Raw genomic sequence first — 16,586 nt, 5'->3', positions numbered from 1 at the left:
GTGGCATGCGTGCAGTGCCATCCTGAGCAGCTGGTGTTAATCCTATAGATGGCAAAAAGGGAAACGCGATTTTTTTTTTTTTTTAAAAAGTCACAATTTTATAAAAAAGGTTTCTTACATTCTGCTGAGAACCATTTCACTCATCCATACACCCACTCACCTTATATCAAATTCTGAAAGTGGAACTAAAATATAAGAATATTGTGACAAGTTAAAAGATAGCAAATACCATAAGGTACAAATTCAAGTATTAGTGTAACAAATATGTGAGTAACAAGTGTCCTTACAGGAGGAGGAGGCATGATTTGTCACAAGTTTGGTTAACTGCCCTCAAAGTTTACAAGGCATCTTGGTTAAAATGTGTTGGCTGGTAAGTACACTTTAATTCATTGGCGAAAATAAGCTCTTAATTATAATTTTATGGAGACTAGAATTCAGGCTGTGATTTTTTTATCCTTCACACGGTAACAACAGACCATACAGAATCCTGAAGCACTTGGCAAGAAATCATGTGACTGTCTACTTGTGGGTAATTAAAAAGGGGTTCTGAAGTACCGGCTCTGATAGGGCTAGCCCTCTGCCCCAGGCAGGCAGCGTTCCCTGTCCCAGCTCATCACATCTTGGCCTCCTCAAAACAAACCTGTTCTTTGGTTAAAAGTATTTCATTTACCCTCTTATCTGCTAACTTAGAAATAGGCAACCGTGTTTTTTTGGATCATATTTTGTAGTACTGTGGATAAGGGAGCATGGCAAATAATATGAGGGCTGTATGAAGATACTTACAAAACACAGAAAAGCTACCCAGCAAATTGGAGACCTGAGAAACTGACAGGATATCTATAAATTTAACTATTGTAAACTTCCCTGTAAACTAGATCGTTTTAATTCCAGAAGTACTAGCCTTAGGAAAGGCCCTATTAACCCAAATTATTTGTAAGTTTAGATAAAGATTTCTCCCTGCTGTGAAAAACTCTGGGTAGTGCCTAGAAATACCCACATTTTGGTGATAATAACTAGATTTATCTCATTCCTTTTCCTTTACTTGAAAGAAAAAAAGTTGTTCCAGTTGTCCTCAAAAATAACTGCTAAATGCCTCACAGGATCATTACAGTGTATAAAAAAGAAAAACTGATCACCTCCCTAATCAGTGCTGTTATCAATATAAAGGTTAATGTACAATAACCTAATCCAGCTGTATTTTCTGCTTTTGCACCACAGGTCAAAAGCTATTTTGAAACTCAAAAACACTAAAACCTGAAGCCTGAAAATAAGCCAGATTCACCTGACCTCTTCAAAGGAAGAGGACCTAACTATACAGCATTGCTTACGAGAAGGAAGCTCAAACACGTGGCCAGCATCTGCCATTAAGTCATTTCTTTGTTCCTCCCATCTTCATAAAATATATGCCATGATTTTAGGTCAAATTCATAAAAATATCTCGCACACACAAGTCAAAAGCACTTAGGGCATGCGCCTCACTAGCACTCTGTTTCTTTGCTGTCCACACGATTCTGACGCTGCAGTTTAAAGGAAGCAGCCTTTTCACTTCGGGTGACCGGATGGTCCGTGAGATCCTCAAAGGATTTGGCAGCTGTGCCACTGTTAGGGAAGGGGTCCTTTTCAAAGCCATCCTCATCCATGTGTGAGTCTGTGCTTGGGTCTTCTTGGATGGTGTCCATTCTCTGGTGGTCCAACTTTGGAGCAGCAGACACTGGTGGCATCACAGGGGTAGGCTGTAGGGGCTGCAGGCGGCCTGGAGTCTGGGGTGCAGGAAAGGGCTTGATAATTCGAACTGAGGCTGAATCCATGCTGCTTAGCATCTCAACATTCTAGAAAGATGCGGGTTTCAATTGACAGGAATAAAAGATGAATCAAAGGTTCTCAACCTCCAACCTCACCCACCAAGTACTGTGGACACTATGGTCATTGGTGGTAAATCAGGCACACTAGACACACTGTGCTAGATCAGGCTCACTCAACCCAAGGAGTTCAAAACACCTTTCAGACGTCCTGACAATTGCCACTTAGGGATCCAAAGAGAACTCAACTATGAAGATCTATGACAGGAAAAGACCTCAAAACAACTCAGTGCTGGACAGCTGAAGCACTCCACACAGCTGTGGGGAAGGGGAGCAGAGAGCTCTCCTCTAAATCTCCATCTACCCAACTTATGGGTATGCCACTGCTAACAGGAGAGTTCACATGCAACTTAGATCCTGCTCCTAGCCCAAAGGGGCTGAGAAGTAAAGACAGGGGCTCTTGCTAGATGTCAACTGAAGATCTTTGCTTAACAGGATCTCAAAATGCAACTGAAAATTCTTTCTTTTCATTTGGTATACTTACACTGGGGTGAAACAGAGACAGGGATTCATATTGCTTATCCAGTTTCTTATCCTAGAAAAAAAGGAATAGTAAGAAAAAACAATTCCTATACACACACACCCCTCAGGGAATACATGTTCTTTCCTCCTAAGATTAAATGAAGAACTCAGAAACTGAACTGTAACATGGCAGCATGGGAATGGAATATGGCACCAAGGTGGGGGACTTGCCTAACACACATGCAGCCCTGGGTTCCATTCCTCAGCCTGGCAAAAAAGCGTAGCAGGGTGCACTGAATGAAAACATGTTTCTTACCAGCAGACTGGAAATGTTTACTCGGCACAAATATTGGTATTAACATGAAAAGGCAGGGTTAGAACTCTCACCCTGTGAGCACAATACCAGGGGCATTTTGAGGACAAAGTCAAAAGGCCAATGCACCAGTATTGGCTGCAAGGGCAGCTGGCAGGAGAGCAAGATGGCTATGCTGGTCCCCCCAGTCCTGGCCCCCACACTGCCCCACCCACAGCCTCACACTCTTCTCAGCTGTATTCACAGAAACCAAACTTGGAGGAACTGGGCCTCAATCCTTATATTTCTGCAGAAGAGTAAACACAAAGCCATCTGCTCTCTTCTGGTTCCTGTGTGTGGCTGAAGCATAACAAGTGGCAAAGGCAAGGCAGCACCATAAATCAGATCTGCTGCCATGATGGTTTTCTGTGGCTAGAAACGAGCCATTCCTAACAACCCTCATGTCACTTCTGAAATCAAGAGGAGCTGTGTGGTCCTCAGTACAACTTCCACTGTAAACAAAACAGGTTCAACACTCGAGTAAAAGCAACTGTGAAGGACATAACTCAAGAAAGCTCTGCTTTAGCAGAAGTGCTCCCAGAGATTTTCTCCTGTACCACCCATTGTGCTTCCACCCTGAGGGAGAGCTGTTCAGTGAGACGGTGGTCAGGGTCTGAGAGCCCCGCAGTGAAAAGCAGAGGTAGGAAAAGCACCTTTGCTATGCCAGCTAGCTATGTGAGAACTGTTCAAGCTCCCAGGAGCACGTGAGGGTCAGAGAACAAGTCTGGAAGCCTGAGTCTGACTTCCTCATCTCTATGGCATGCAAACCCCTTTTCCCATAGATGTCAGGTGAACAGGTTTGTAAAGAAAATTTTGAAAAAAGGCTCAAATTCATCAAGTACCTGGAAATCCTTAAACAAAACCCAAATCTACATGTAACTACTACTCATTTTGACCAAGAGGAAAAAAATGTTCACTCTTAATTTAGTTGGAAAGATGTGTGAATACCCTGTACATTGCCAGGAATCTATATGGACACTATATGGGGAATATCTTTGAAATGCTGATGCTTGATTTTTACTGTGCCAACCTAAAAATGCTCTTATTTAAAAGCTTTCCTCAAAGGTCCCAGGCAAATCCAATTAAATGAGCCCCTGCATGTAAAAGTGTAAAATTCCTAAGAAATTATGAATGTAAAACACCCACACAAAATAAGTTTTTCTTAAAGACCAGCAAAGGTGTCTACACAACAGGCTCTCCTAGGAAAACACCAAAAAATGTCATTGGAAACATTAGGACTGACTTTGCCAAGAACTTTTCAAAAGTTACATGTTACATGGAATTGCTCAAAATTTTAATAAAATGCTTGATTACTTAAAAATTGGTGACTTACCACACAATGGACAAGAATGCTGAAGGGAATCCAAAATATCAAGGAGAAAACCAGGACAGATCCTACGATGTTGTCTGCTAAAAACTTCCCTGTGAAAATTCCAAAGATGAATGTCTTGACCAAGAACTTTACGAGGGAATGCTCTTAGACTATTATGCTGGATCCCACTGCCGACAGTACTAAGAGGAACCTCTGCCTCCTGCACTAGACCCAACCGTCTCCACTCCACACTGTTAGAGGAGCAGGCCTGGCACACCTGTGGAGGAAGAGGCCGCAGTGGGAGTAACTGACAAGGTGCTAGGTACTGAGAGTGCTACTACTGGTAGCACTTTCTTGAGATGACCATGTTTTTGTCACCTGGATTTTTTTTTTTTTTTTTTTTTTTGAGAATGACTTCTAAATTAGAGACCCTTGAGAACATAATACATGCCACTGCTTTGCAAAATCTGATACCCACTTTTAAATAAATAAATCTTGTATCAAACAGGATACAGATTTACACTGTAAGTATGTCCCTCCTTTGAAAATTCATATATCCAAGCTACACAAGGACAGATCTATAACAAGTGAATTGTCCTGGTCAACAAAGTCATTTGATAACAAAAGTGATATCTGCATCTTCTGCAGGATGAAAGCATGAACTTTGAAACCACTCTTTTCTAATGTTATAGAAATCAGCTGAGTTCAGCTGGGCATGGTGGCACATGCCTTTATGTCCAGCAACTTGGGAGGATGAGGAAGAAGGATCTCAACTTCAAGGCCAGCCTTAGCAACTTAGACTGTCTCAAAATAAAAAGTGAAAAGGGCTTGGAATGTAGCTCAGTGTAAAGCACCCCTTGGTTCAATCCCAAGTGGGAGGGAGGGTGGGAGGGAAAAGAGAAATCTGGGAAAATGACCTACCAAAAGTATTGATGCTCAACTGGTCAATGAAATCCCAAAATCTCTCGATTACATCCTGTACTCGTTTCTCGCATTTGCCCTATGAAGGGAAAACATAGCATTATTCCTAAAGCAATATATTTAGAAGCAATATGGCATTTTAAAAAATACTGGGCATGGTAAGGGCTTCATTAAAATCATTTAGTGGCCTATCTTTGGCACAAAACAATAATTTCAGTATAATGAATACCCAAGAAGGTAGGATGCTGCTGTCATGACATTCTCACAATTAGTCCAGTTTTATAAGTGAACCAGAATTACTGAAAGAGAAAACTCAAGAAAATCAATTTGATAAAGAGAGGAATTTTCTGGTAAGGATAATATGATCACGTATACAGTGGTCAGAGAGAAACACCAGGTACCCTGAGAAGCTTCTCTAAACCTTCCTTGGAACTCTTGCCTGCCATTCTTCACAAATAAAATGAAGCTTCTGACTGGCAAGTAAAGCAGCCTTGGTCTTTTCTACTCACTCAGTACCTACTTCAGAATCACACCTTGAACAATTTTGCAATCTTAGTCAATTCTGTAAGTAACCTAGGAAAACAGATGATTAGGACCCAGGGCCTGAAACCAGTTTTACCATAAAGTCCCCACCGAGGGTCTTCCCTGAGTTCAGAGACTAGTCTACAGGGAGTCTGAGCTCCAGTGAACTGAGAGCACTTGGCTGTTTCTTCTTAAGCAATCCCCATACAAAACTTTAAACCCCAATGAAAGCAAGCAGTGGGTTAGAAAGACGTAGCAACATTTGTGTTTGGATTCCCTGTCATTTGGAAAATTAAATATGATGTAAGAACTTCTAGTCTGTTACAAAACAAGCTTCACATAAATACTCACGTTCATGTCACAAAACCCTACTGTACAGGGCTTCCCCTTCCTCAAAAATAGGTTCTTTTGTTCGGCGTCGACATAGGGTGCACACCGGCCAGAACGGTCCCTACAGCACACCTTGCATGAGTTGTCCGTTTCTGAAACAGAGCACAACCCCTGACACTGAGTCCTCCCACCCATTCCTCCCTCCTCTTCTCTTCCCTGACCCTACTCCCAAACACGTTTTTTTTTTGTTTGATTGGTTGGTTGGTTGTTGTTTTTTTGGTGCTGTGGATCGAACCCAGGGCCTTGTGCTTACAAGGCAAGCACCCTACTGACTGAGCTATCTCCTAAGTCCCCAAACACGTTTTTTACTTCAAAAGCTAACACTACCTGGGGATGGAGACGTAACTCAGTGATAGAGCACTTGCCTCGCACATACAAGGTTCTGGTTTCACCCTAGACCATGCGTGAGTGTGCCCAACACACAAAAGGTAACACTAGCCAAACTCATCACCTCACAGTTTCTAAGTTCGAGTCCTCAAGCCACAAGAGCGAAATCTATTTAAAAGCCCTCTTAAAAGACAAAGATAAAGAATTTCCTCTGCTGTAACCCTTCAGAAAACCCAGCCTTTTTTTGGACAGGGGCACTCCACCACTGAGCTACATTCCCCAGTCCTCTTTATTTTTAGTTTGAGACAGATCTCACTAAGTTGCTGAGGTTGACCATGAATCTGTGATCCTCCTGCCTCAGCCTCCTAGTCACTAGGATTACAGGCATGTGCCACTGTGCTCAGAAATACTCTTTAAATGTGTCCCTTAAACCTAACATTATTGTTACCTTGCAGATTTTAATCCTTGGCTTCTCAGAGTTGTTTGTTTTGACAGTAATGGGGACTAACCCCAAGGATGCTTTACCACTGAGCTATATCCCCACCCTTTTTATTTCAAGACAGTTTCACTAAATTGCCCAGGCTGGCCTTGAACCTGCAAACCTCCTGCCTCAGCCTCCCTGAGTCATCAGGGTTACACGTGTGTGCCACCAAGCGCAAGCAGCCTCTCAGTTTAAAGTCCACTCTGTAGAGCCAATGTTGACTCCAGCAAGAGTGGCAGAACTGTCCGCCCGCAGGGCAGGCGGGGGAGCTGAGCAACCTGCCAGTTAACATGGGCCACTGAAACAGCACTGGGCACAGAAATAAAATGCCAGGCATCAAATAAGCCACCTGGATGCACACTGGAATAGCAGAAATGCCAAAAATTAACCCAGGACTGCATCATGGGAAGAGTCATAATCTGACCTAGGGAAAAGCCCAAATTTATCCTCAGGAGAAAAATCAACTAGAACACATACAAAAAGCAAATCATTCTTTTCATCATTAACAAATTTCTTGGAGCTGGGGAAATAGCTCAGTTGGTAGAGTCCTTGCCTTGCATGCACAAGGCCCTGGGTTCAATACCCAGCACAAAAAAATTAAAAAATAAAAAAAAATAAGAAAAATTCTTGGGCATTTACTGTGTCTCAGGTGTTATTCTTCAAGGCCCCCCAAGCCTGTTACCATTTACTCAATAAGTCATTTAGTTGGCATCTACAAAGCGATTTCTGTTTTATTTTTTGCAGTCCTGGGGATGTAAACTAGGGCCTCATGCGTGACAGGCTAACACTCTATCACTGAGCCACATCCTTGGCTTTTCTCCTTTTTTGTACTGGGGATTGAATTGGGGGTGCTTCATCACTGAGCCACATCCCCAGCCCTTTTCATTTTGAGACAGGGTCTCACTAAGTTGCTTACGGCCTCAGTAAGTTGCTGAGGATGGTCTCAAACTTGCAATCCTCCTGCCTCAGTCTCCTGAGTTGCTAGGACTTTAGGTGTGTACACCTCATCCAGCTCTCTTCTTTGCCTACTCCATGGCAGAAATGGGGTGGGAAGCTCAGAATCCAGTCAGTTCCTGACTATTCTTAAGACCTCTTCTCAGACCCAAAGGTTTAAAAACACAGCATGGAAACCTAAGGAAAATGGACAGTGAGGCCAGCATAAGGTTCCTATTCCAGGCTCCTCCACAGTAATCAGAGGGGAACAGGACCTTCTGACAACAACAGAAATTCCACCCACTGGGTTCAGATTCTGAAATGAGCTCTCTGGTTGAGCTTGTGAAGGAGTTTACTAGTTTATGGCAACGGAATGCAGACAGCTTCTGCTGCTTTTATGATCCGTGTGTGGGAGAAGTGTGAGGACACAGTTCTCCACCCATCCCCCAAAGTCTTCTATCCCACCCCAAAGACTGCCACGTGGTCTAAAAACGGAGCAAGATGACCAGTTCATGCAGATTGGTAGAGAGCCAGTCTGAGTGCAGAGATACTGCAGCTACTGCCCTGCCTTCTTGCTCCCCTGGCCACTGGCTTGGTTCTCATCACTACCTTTACCAGCAGTGAGCATCTGACATGCCAGGTTTCTACAGGGAGTCAGAAGGCAAAGACCACATTTCCTCCTGCCGCGCACTCAGTGCTAACCCAGGCTCACCGTTGCACGCACAGGGCTCCAACTGCTGCTCCCTTTCACAGAAGGGGATGCACTTCCCATCTTTACACTTGCCCAGGTCCAAGCAAACCGTGTCATCTTCAGCATTTCCTGGTGGTGGACACTCACTGCTGTTCCCTGAAGGCAAAAACCAATGAGCACAAGAGTCACAGGTTGTTACGCTTTGGATGTGAGGTGCCCCCTAAAAGCTCACGAGACGATGCAAGAAGGTTCAGGAGAAATGATTGGGTTTTACGAGTCTTAACCCAATCAGTGAATTAATCCCCTAGTAGGGATTAACTGAGTGGTGACTGAAGTGGTGGGTATGGCTGGAGGAGGTGGGAATTGAGAGCGTGGCTCTGGGGTACATATTTGTATCTGGCAGGTGGAGACCTCTCTCTCTCTGCTTCCTGATCAACATGTGAGCTGCTTCCCTCTGCCAGACTCTTCCACCATGATGTTCTGTCTCACCTCCAGCCCTGAGGAATGGAGCCAGCCCTCTGTGGACTGAGACCTCTGAAACCGTGAGCCCTCAAATATAATTTTTCCTCCTTTAAAATTGTTCTGGTCAGATCTGTTAGTCACAGCAGCAAAAAAGCTGACTAAAACACAGGTCCACCAGTTCTACACTGCAGCAGTGTTTCTCAACAGAAGTGAGCACATGGCAAACACTAAGAGTTACAGGGTTGCTTTCTTTAAACAAAACATCAATGGTCTTTCAAGCACGTACATTCCCACTTGAACCACCATATTCCAAGAGAAGCAGCAAGAGCCCTACCTGTGCAGTAAGACACGCCTTTGCAGGTGGCATTAATAGCCTCCTGGCACTTCTTCTGGGCCGTCTCAAACTGACAGTTCTTACAGCAAGGACTGTTCCTGTCACTGTGGAAGAATAGACAGAGACAATTCAAGTGACAAGCCCACATCCAACACCTACACTGGTGTTACACAACATCACAGAGAAGACCCGCTGACTGACTCATCACTCCTGCATAGTCAGACTTCCCTGTCTGCCCACTCTCTGTTCCTTCCTAATGTAGATAAGGCAGCATCGATATCAACTTTAGTAGGAAAGAATAAGCACACAGAGAGATCATCTTTACAACATCTTGGTGTCCTTGGTTTTTATTAATGCATTAATTAAATGAAAGAAAAAATAAAAAAGTTCCACCAGGCGATCAACACCTATGAAACGAGGCGGCCAGAGCCCTGCTCCCTGTCAGCACTTACACTGAGCACCAGCACACACCATAATACACAGTCCAGTTAGTTTTTCACCATAAACTGAAGTCTCTTCCTCAGCCAGGCTCTAGTCTATCAAGGGAACATAAATATGGAAAATAGGTACATTCTTATTTGTAACCTGCTTTCTCCATATTTAGTCTATGTCTTTAAACAGTATTCTACAACATTATTCTATTGTACAGATACATGATAATTAATTTATATTCCAGGATAGCAGCTGGTTGTTTTCAATATTTTGCTATTATATAAGGACACAGCCATCAACGGCCCTGTTGTATCTCCTTCCTATATCTCTGCTTCCTTTAAAAAGATCCTCTGAACTGTGGCACTGCTGCGGAAAAGCATGGGAGTCAAGGGTTTTGTTTGTTTGTCTGTTTTGCAGTGCTGGGGATTGAACCCAGGGCCTTGTGCTTGCGAGGCAAGTGCTCTAGCAACTGAGCAATATCCCCAGCCCTCAAGGATTTTTTTTTACATAGTGTAAAACTGCTTTCCAGAAAGCATCTCTCTCTCTCACACACGCACACACAGATTAAAAATCCTGCATTCTCAATCTTCTGTTGCACAGACACTGATCACCGACCCCCCAAACTCCGGGGGGAGCACTTCTCACCTGCACTGCACGCCTGGCTTCAGCGTGCAGTCGCTGTTGCAGCAGGTGTCGTTGTTCAGGTACATGATGCCGGGGTCGCACTCCTCTCCTTCATCCACGCGGGAGTTCCCGCACACCTTGTTGCTGCGCTCCTTGAAACACTCCTGGGCCTTGCTTTCAATGGTCTTATAGATGGACTGCTTACTGCAGTTTGAAAACATCTTGAGAGAGAAAAAGCCACAAGGGCCCAAAATAACAGAATTAAAGTTTATCCCCATGAAGTGTTTGTGCTGCTTCTTTAAGGACAAATTCTTAGTGTAAAAAACACCATCAGAGCCACGGTAGAGCTATGTCAGTCGGTCTCAGTCACCTTTGAATGTCATTGATATGGAACTGAGTTATCTTCCTTTACAGGATGCTAAGTGGCTGCTGTGAATTTGATTAAGGACTAGAAGTTTTCACATGAAGGCAAATGATTCTGATAATGGGACCAAACACTCCAGTCAATCCCATCAAGGGAACAAGCAGTCTAGCAGAATAGGGAGCTCACGGATCCCACCAGATGGGACTGGCCTGCTGAGAGCCCAAGAGGATATTCCTCTTAGGAAGAACCTGCAGCAGAAAGGCAGAACAACACACTCGTCCATGCATGTCCCAGAGGCAGAGTCGACAAACTGAAAGTTCTGACTCTGTCCTCATAACCAAGGAGCAAGGAACCTGTCACTTACAGGGGCACTATCCACATGGCAGTCACTAGCCATATGTAGCTATTGAGACTTTTTTTCTTGTCATGTATTTTATACTTTTTTATTTACTTATTTATTTATTTTTTAAAAACAGAAACGTCTAGCCTCTACTAAGTGGAGAATGGAATCGGGACTGCCCACTGCCCCTCACCACGTTCCACCTTGACCAGCTCAAGTCTCCAGGAACTCTCTATATCTTTACCACTTTTCCTCTGCTTCTACATTGTTTTGTTGTTGTTATTTGCTTTTTAACAGGTTTATTGAGACACAGTATGTATCAGAAAGTTCATCCATTTCTTTCTTATTTTTTTGGTAGTAATGGAAACTGAACCCAGGGACACTTTACTACTGAGCTATATTCCCAGTCTTTTTTTTTGGTGGTGGTGGTACTGGGGATTGAACCCAAAGTCTTGTGTTTGCAAGGCAAGCACTCTACCAACTAAGTTATATCCCCAGTCCTTTTCCAGCCCTTTTTGAGACAGGGTCTCACTTAGTTGCTGAGGCTGGCCTCAAACTTGCAATCCTCCTGGCTTGGCCTCCCAAAGTGCCAGGATTATAAGTGTGCAGCACTGCACCCAACTATGCTCATCCATTTCTAAGATAAAAGTCCATGATTTCCATGATAACTTTATTAAGTAGTGAAACCATCGCCATAATCAGTTTTAGAATATTCCTATCCTGTGCTCACTTCAGCAGCACATATACTAAAATTGGAACAATACAGAGAAGATTAGCATGGCCCTGCACATGGAAGACAAGCAAATTCACGAAGTAGTCCTCGTTTTAAAAAAAGATGATTCTCATCCTTCCAATAAGGTCGCCATGTCCTTTATAGTTAATGCTTATTTCTACCTGCAAATATAGAAAAGCACTATTAAATTTAAATAAAACGGAATTTAAAATTCAATTCCACAGTCTCTAATCAACATTTCAATTGCACCATGGCCACGCATGGCTAGTGGCTACTATAGAGAGCGGATATATCTAGAACATTCCCATTGTTGTTGAAAGCCCTATCAGATGACACTAACTATAGAGTATATGATTAGAAATGAACAGATGATCTTTGAAAAAGGCAGGAGAATTAAAGTTTGGATAATTTGGAAAAGTGAGCATAAAAGGGGTAGGAAAATGTCTCTCAGGCCCAAGCTGTCAAGTAGAGATATAAAATGTAGCACTGCAAAGCAACAGACAGACTATTTTTACTCATGACAGCCAAACAATTAGCTGCAACACTCAAGATCACAAGAAGTGCAGAGGCCAGGAGTGGAAAAGTGGTAAGGCAGGAACCGGGAGCCAGGGAGCTACTTTACCATCTTCTCCCGACCAGACTCAGACTCCTCTCCATCTCTTTACCTCAGCACTGCCTAGGCTGCATAGCTCCAGATAAAAGGATGAAATGCAAGGACCAGACATCTGTTAGCACCTCTTTTAGTATGGACTCTAGGAGTTAACAGTCTCAAAGTCTGTGAAACTGTTCACAATGTCCCAAATCAACTAGCACAGCTGGACCTTATATCTATGGGTTCTGAACCCATGGATCAAAAATATTCAGGAGTCAGGCACAGAGGCGCACGCCTGTAATCCCAGTCGTTTGGGAGGCTGAGACAGGAGGATTGTGAGTTCAAAGCCAGCTTCAGCAACTTAGTGAGGCCCTAAGCAACTCAACGAGACCCATCTCTAAATAAAATATAAAAGAGGGCTGGGGATGCCACTCGCTGGTTAAACACCAGTGGGTTTAATCCCTGGTTAACCCCCAAGCCCCAGTCAAAAAAAAAAAAGAAAAGAAAATCAGGGGAAAAAAGCATCTGTACTGAACACGAACAGACTTTTCATTATTCCCTAAACAATGCAGTATAACAACTCATACAGCATTTACAAGTAATCTAGAGCTGATTTAAGTACACAGGAAGATGTGTAAAGACTCTCTGATCTTATAGAAGGAACATGAGCATCTGCAGATTTTAGTATCTGAGGGGTCAGGAGTCTCAGGACCAACTCCCCCACAGACACCAAGGAACCACTAGATTATTGTTATTTATTATGCAGGAACTCCTACTAGGACTGCAGATAAAGCTGCAAACAAGAGGCTTATAATTCAACAAACTGTGTTTCACTGCAAACGTTAATGAAAACATGCAAATTGTGAAGTACCACAGAGTTAAAATGAGCAACAAAGTTTAAATGAAATGACAGGTAAACTTTAACTTAAAGCCAGAGCTCACAATACCCTGAATCCTAGAACTCACACAAAAGTCATTATTATTAATAATTTTTTTAGAATCCAAACTTACACATGATAAACTTTGATATAATAGTACAAATCAGATACTCAGGAGGCTGGGGCAAGAAGAATGCAAGTTTGAGGCTAGCATCAAAGACCTAGGGAGATCCTGTGTCAAAATAAAAACTTTTTAAAAGGTGGAAGGGCAGGACCGAGGATGTAGTTCAGTGGCAGGGTTCCCCTAAGTTCAATCCCCAATGATACCAAACAACAAAAAATTGTTCAAATGACAGCTTTAATAGGTGGACCATGCGCTTCACCCCAAAAACACCATGTATCAAGGTACTGTGTAAGTTGCAGCTCCATCCCCAGGTAAACACCTAGGAAGGGAATACTTCCCTGAGCTCCCGTTCTGAGAAGACCACACAACCTCTTCCTTTCCTACCCACATTAAAATAATCTAGCTGGGTGCATATTATTTTGGTAATAAATCCAACACAGAGATGTCAACACTTATAACCATGCCACATATTAAGGGCTCAGTAAACATTAGCTGTAAGCCAGGTGCAGTGTAATCCAGGTGCCACTGTAATCCCCGTGGCTTGGGAGGCTGAGGCAGGAGAATCACGAGTTCAAAGCCAGCCTTCGTAATGGTAAGGTGCTAAGCAACTCAGTGAGATCCTATCTCTAAATAAAATATAAAACAGGGCTGAGGATGTGACTCAGTGGTTGAGTTCAATCCCCAGTACCAAACAAAACAAAACAAAACAAAAAAATCCCCAAATCACACGTACCTTGTTGTTCTCATGATCACCGCTCACAGCTATAGGATACATAACATATTTTCCTCCCTGGTCCTCATTTGGAGCACATTCTGCTAGACCATCAGGATCATGTTCTGCTCCAAAATTGTGTCCCAATTCATGAGTTGTAACCAGATCAGCTTCCTTTAAGGATCATGCAAAGAAAATACTAAACATCAGTTACTTTTGTCTCCTGGGTCTACAGTATCTTAAACTGAGTCCTTTAATTAGAGCTACAAAAGAATAACTGACTATGATTTAGTCTATCAATTGTAGAAATTAAGCTGAGACAGAAAAATAGCTTGAGCACAGGAGTTTGAAGCCAGCCTACGTGACAATGGAAAGGAATTAAAAGGGGGGGAGGAGACAAAATTTGTCAAAGAAATAACACAAGAACATTTTACATAAAAACACACGTCTCCAGATTGAAGGGCCCATCTGTCCAGCACAGTGGAGAAAAATAACATGCACCATATACCAATTACATTATGGACAACATATCAGTGTATCAAACTGATATTTTTCTGCCAATATCTATTCTCCCCTTCTTCCCTAAAGAATCCTAATTCTGTTCTGGGCAGCAATATGCTCAGCTAAAACAGCCACACTGCTCTAGGACTGTGGGCATTCATGGAACCCAGTTTTGTCTAGGGAGATAGAAAAGAAGCCAGGGGATGGGATTTCTAGAAAAGTTTTTTAAATGGGACAGATTTGGTTAGTTATGATCTCTTTCTCCACCTTTTTCTAACACAGGAGAGAACCATCTGTGGCCATAAGATGACAAACACGAGGACAAAGGACTTACGCTGAGAACAGCTGAAAGCAGCAAGTCAAAAGACCCAAAGCTCCCATAAGCACCTCTCAGTTGCAATGCCACCTGGAGAAGACTCTCTGAACTGTTTCTCACTGAGACAAAGAATCCCTTATTTATCCTACAGTTTTTAAGTTTTCTGTTATTTGTAGACAAACTCTGAACAGATATATTTACACATAAATAAGATACAAAAATCTTCTAGAGAAAAATAGAACCATGCAAAAGCCAAAGACTCAGACCCTTTAACAGGAACACAAACACCAGAAGACAACTGAGCAGGGCTTTCAAATGCTGAAGGAACAAAACACACCCAGCCACATGAAGAACCACGCTCAATGCAAGCAACCTCATTCTCGTACACACAAAATCCCAAGAATTTGCATCTCACAGACCTATTCTTAGGAGGCTCCTTGATAATACAACAAAATGATGGCACAGATCAAGGAAACAAGATGGCACAGGGTCCAGAAAACAAGAGCGCACAGGGTGCCTGAAAATGACGGCTGCTCTGCAAGCCCAACACAGGCGCCCTAAGGAAAGTGGCAGGACAAAGGGCTGGAGAGGGCGTGTTTAAGAAACCAAGGTCCTGACGTGCCTTGAAAGAAGCTGACAGGTCATTTCTTCTTTATATAGTTCTTAAATTCTCATATTTCTCCAGAAAACATGGATTTCTTTTAGGCAGAAATTAAAAACATTACATACCCTATCTCTTTAAAGATACTTAAGCCCATTTGTGTACAATGAATCAAAATGCATTCTACTATCAATATAACTAAATAGAACAAACGATAAAAAAATTTTTAAAAGATACTTGTGTAAATATATAACTGAGGTTCTAACCCCTCCCCCCAAACTCCAAATCTATCCTTTTAAAAAGATCAAAGGACACACCTTAGTAAGGATGGTTTTACCGTAATTTTTTGTGCTGGTCAAACCACTATTCAAGTAGATATTTTTCTTCCCAACTGGACTATAGTAAGCTAAAGGCAAAAGGAAACAGATAAAAATTAAATACGGAATAATAATGTAGCCAAGTTTACTCTTCTAAGTTAAAAGCAAAAGGAAAATTGTTTACTAAGTATAGGATAATAATGTAATCCAGTCAGTTTACTATTTCAGCAATATATTCACAAAGCCAATGGGAAAACTTACCTTTTGGACAAACACCTCCATGACTGTTTGCCCTGGGAGAACCAACATAAGCTAAACCAAGAGTTCCCATATCGAAATCTTGATATGTGAAAAGATGTGCCAGGCAGACTTTAGACGCTTCCTCAGCTATATCAAAGCTAAATTGCTTCAAAGAGAAAAAAAGTTCTGCATTAAATTAACAATTATATCTAACTAAGGGATATCACAACTATATATTGCAGCACAGCATCAAGTCTGGTCACAGTTCTGTATGAACACCCACACTCTCATGCAGCACACCACCATTTCCCTGGGGTTCATACCCATCTGCGCAGCTGGGAAACAGGTGTTGTCATCTGAGGAGGGAGGAGACAAAGGACAAGCTTGGGAGTCTTTTCGGAACTCACTGCTCCTCCACAGAGTATGAAGGCCTACAGTCCAGGACCCAAGGGGCTCCAACTCTACAGGGGGACTGACTGCAGCACCCATATCACAACAAACAATTCTAAAGTATTTCAAGAATTCTTCTACTTGTTAACAGGAACTTATATTTTACTCATTTATTTGGATTGGGGAGGATTTTTAACTTTTTAAATTTTATAAGATAAAAGAGTTACAAGTAAAAACAGGAAAGCATAAACATCTAGTTTTACATTACTAAAATAAAATTTGGGGGGGGGTACTGGGGATTGAACTCAGGGGCACTCAACCACTGAGCCACATATCCAGTCCTACTTTGTATTTTATTTAGAGACAGGGTCTCACT

At 42.5% G+C, this 16,586-nt stretch overlaps 1 protein-coding gene and 1 non-coding gene across 4 annotated transcripts in view; one reads left to right on the top strand and one right to left on the bottom strand.

Moving 5' to 3' along the window:
• Positions 1–34: 34 nt before the first annotated feature.
• Adam17 (ADAM metallopeptidase domain 17) overlaps positions 35–16,586 on the bottom strand; it is a 54,561-nt gene continuing 38,009 nt past the window's right edge. For all 3 annotated transcript variants that reach the window (XM_047521890.1, XM_047521891.1, XM_047521892.1), the window contains 11 exons: positions 15,842–15,986; positions 15,581–15,669; positions 13,867–14,019; positions 10,124–10,323; positions 9,047–9,150; positions 8,272–8,406; positions 5,780–5,910; positions 4,907–4,985; positions 4,007–4,095; positions 2,344–2,394; positions 35–1,829 (listed from right to left, as the gene is read on the bottom strand). In XM_047521890.1, coding sequence (XP_047377846.1) covers positions 1,479–1,829; positions 2,344–2,394; positions 4,007–4,095; positions 4,907–4,985; positions 5,780–5,910; positions 8,272–8,406; positions 9,047–9,150; positions 10,124–10,323; positions 13,867–14,019; positions 15,581–15,669; positions 15,842–15,986 — 1,527 coding nt within the window. In that variant the 3' untranslated portion in view covers positions 35–1,478. The remainder of the gene's footprint in view (positions 1,830–2,343; positions 2,395–4,006; positions 4,096–4,906; positions 4,986–5,779; positions 5,911–8,271; positions 8,407–9,046; positions 9,151–10,123; positions 10,324–13,866; positions 14,020–15,580; positions 15,670–15,841; positions 15,987–16,586) is intronic.
• On the top strand, positions 11,529–11,634 carry LOC124963784 (U6 spliceosomal RNA). Its single transcript, XR_007104820.1, has one exon. It is a non-coding gene; the product is annotated as a U6 spliceosomal RNA (small nuclear RNA).

The sequence above is a fragment of the Sciurus carolinensis genome, chromosome 13 (assembly GCF_902686445.1).
Source record: "Sciurus carolinensis chromosome 13, mSciCar1.2, whole genome shotgun sequence".
NCBI classification, from domain to species: domain Eukaryota; kingdom Metazoa; phylum Chordata; class Mammalia; order Rodentia; family Sciuridae; genus Sciurus; species Sciurus carolinensis.
The sequence above is the reverse complement of the archived record's forward strand: the minus strand, read 5'-3'. Positions and strand labels throughout refer to the sequence as shown.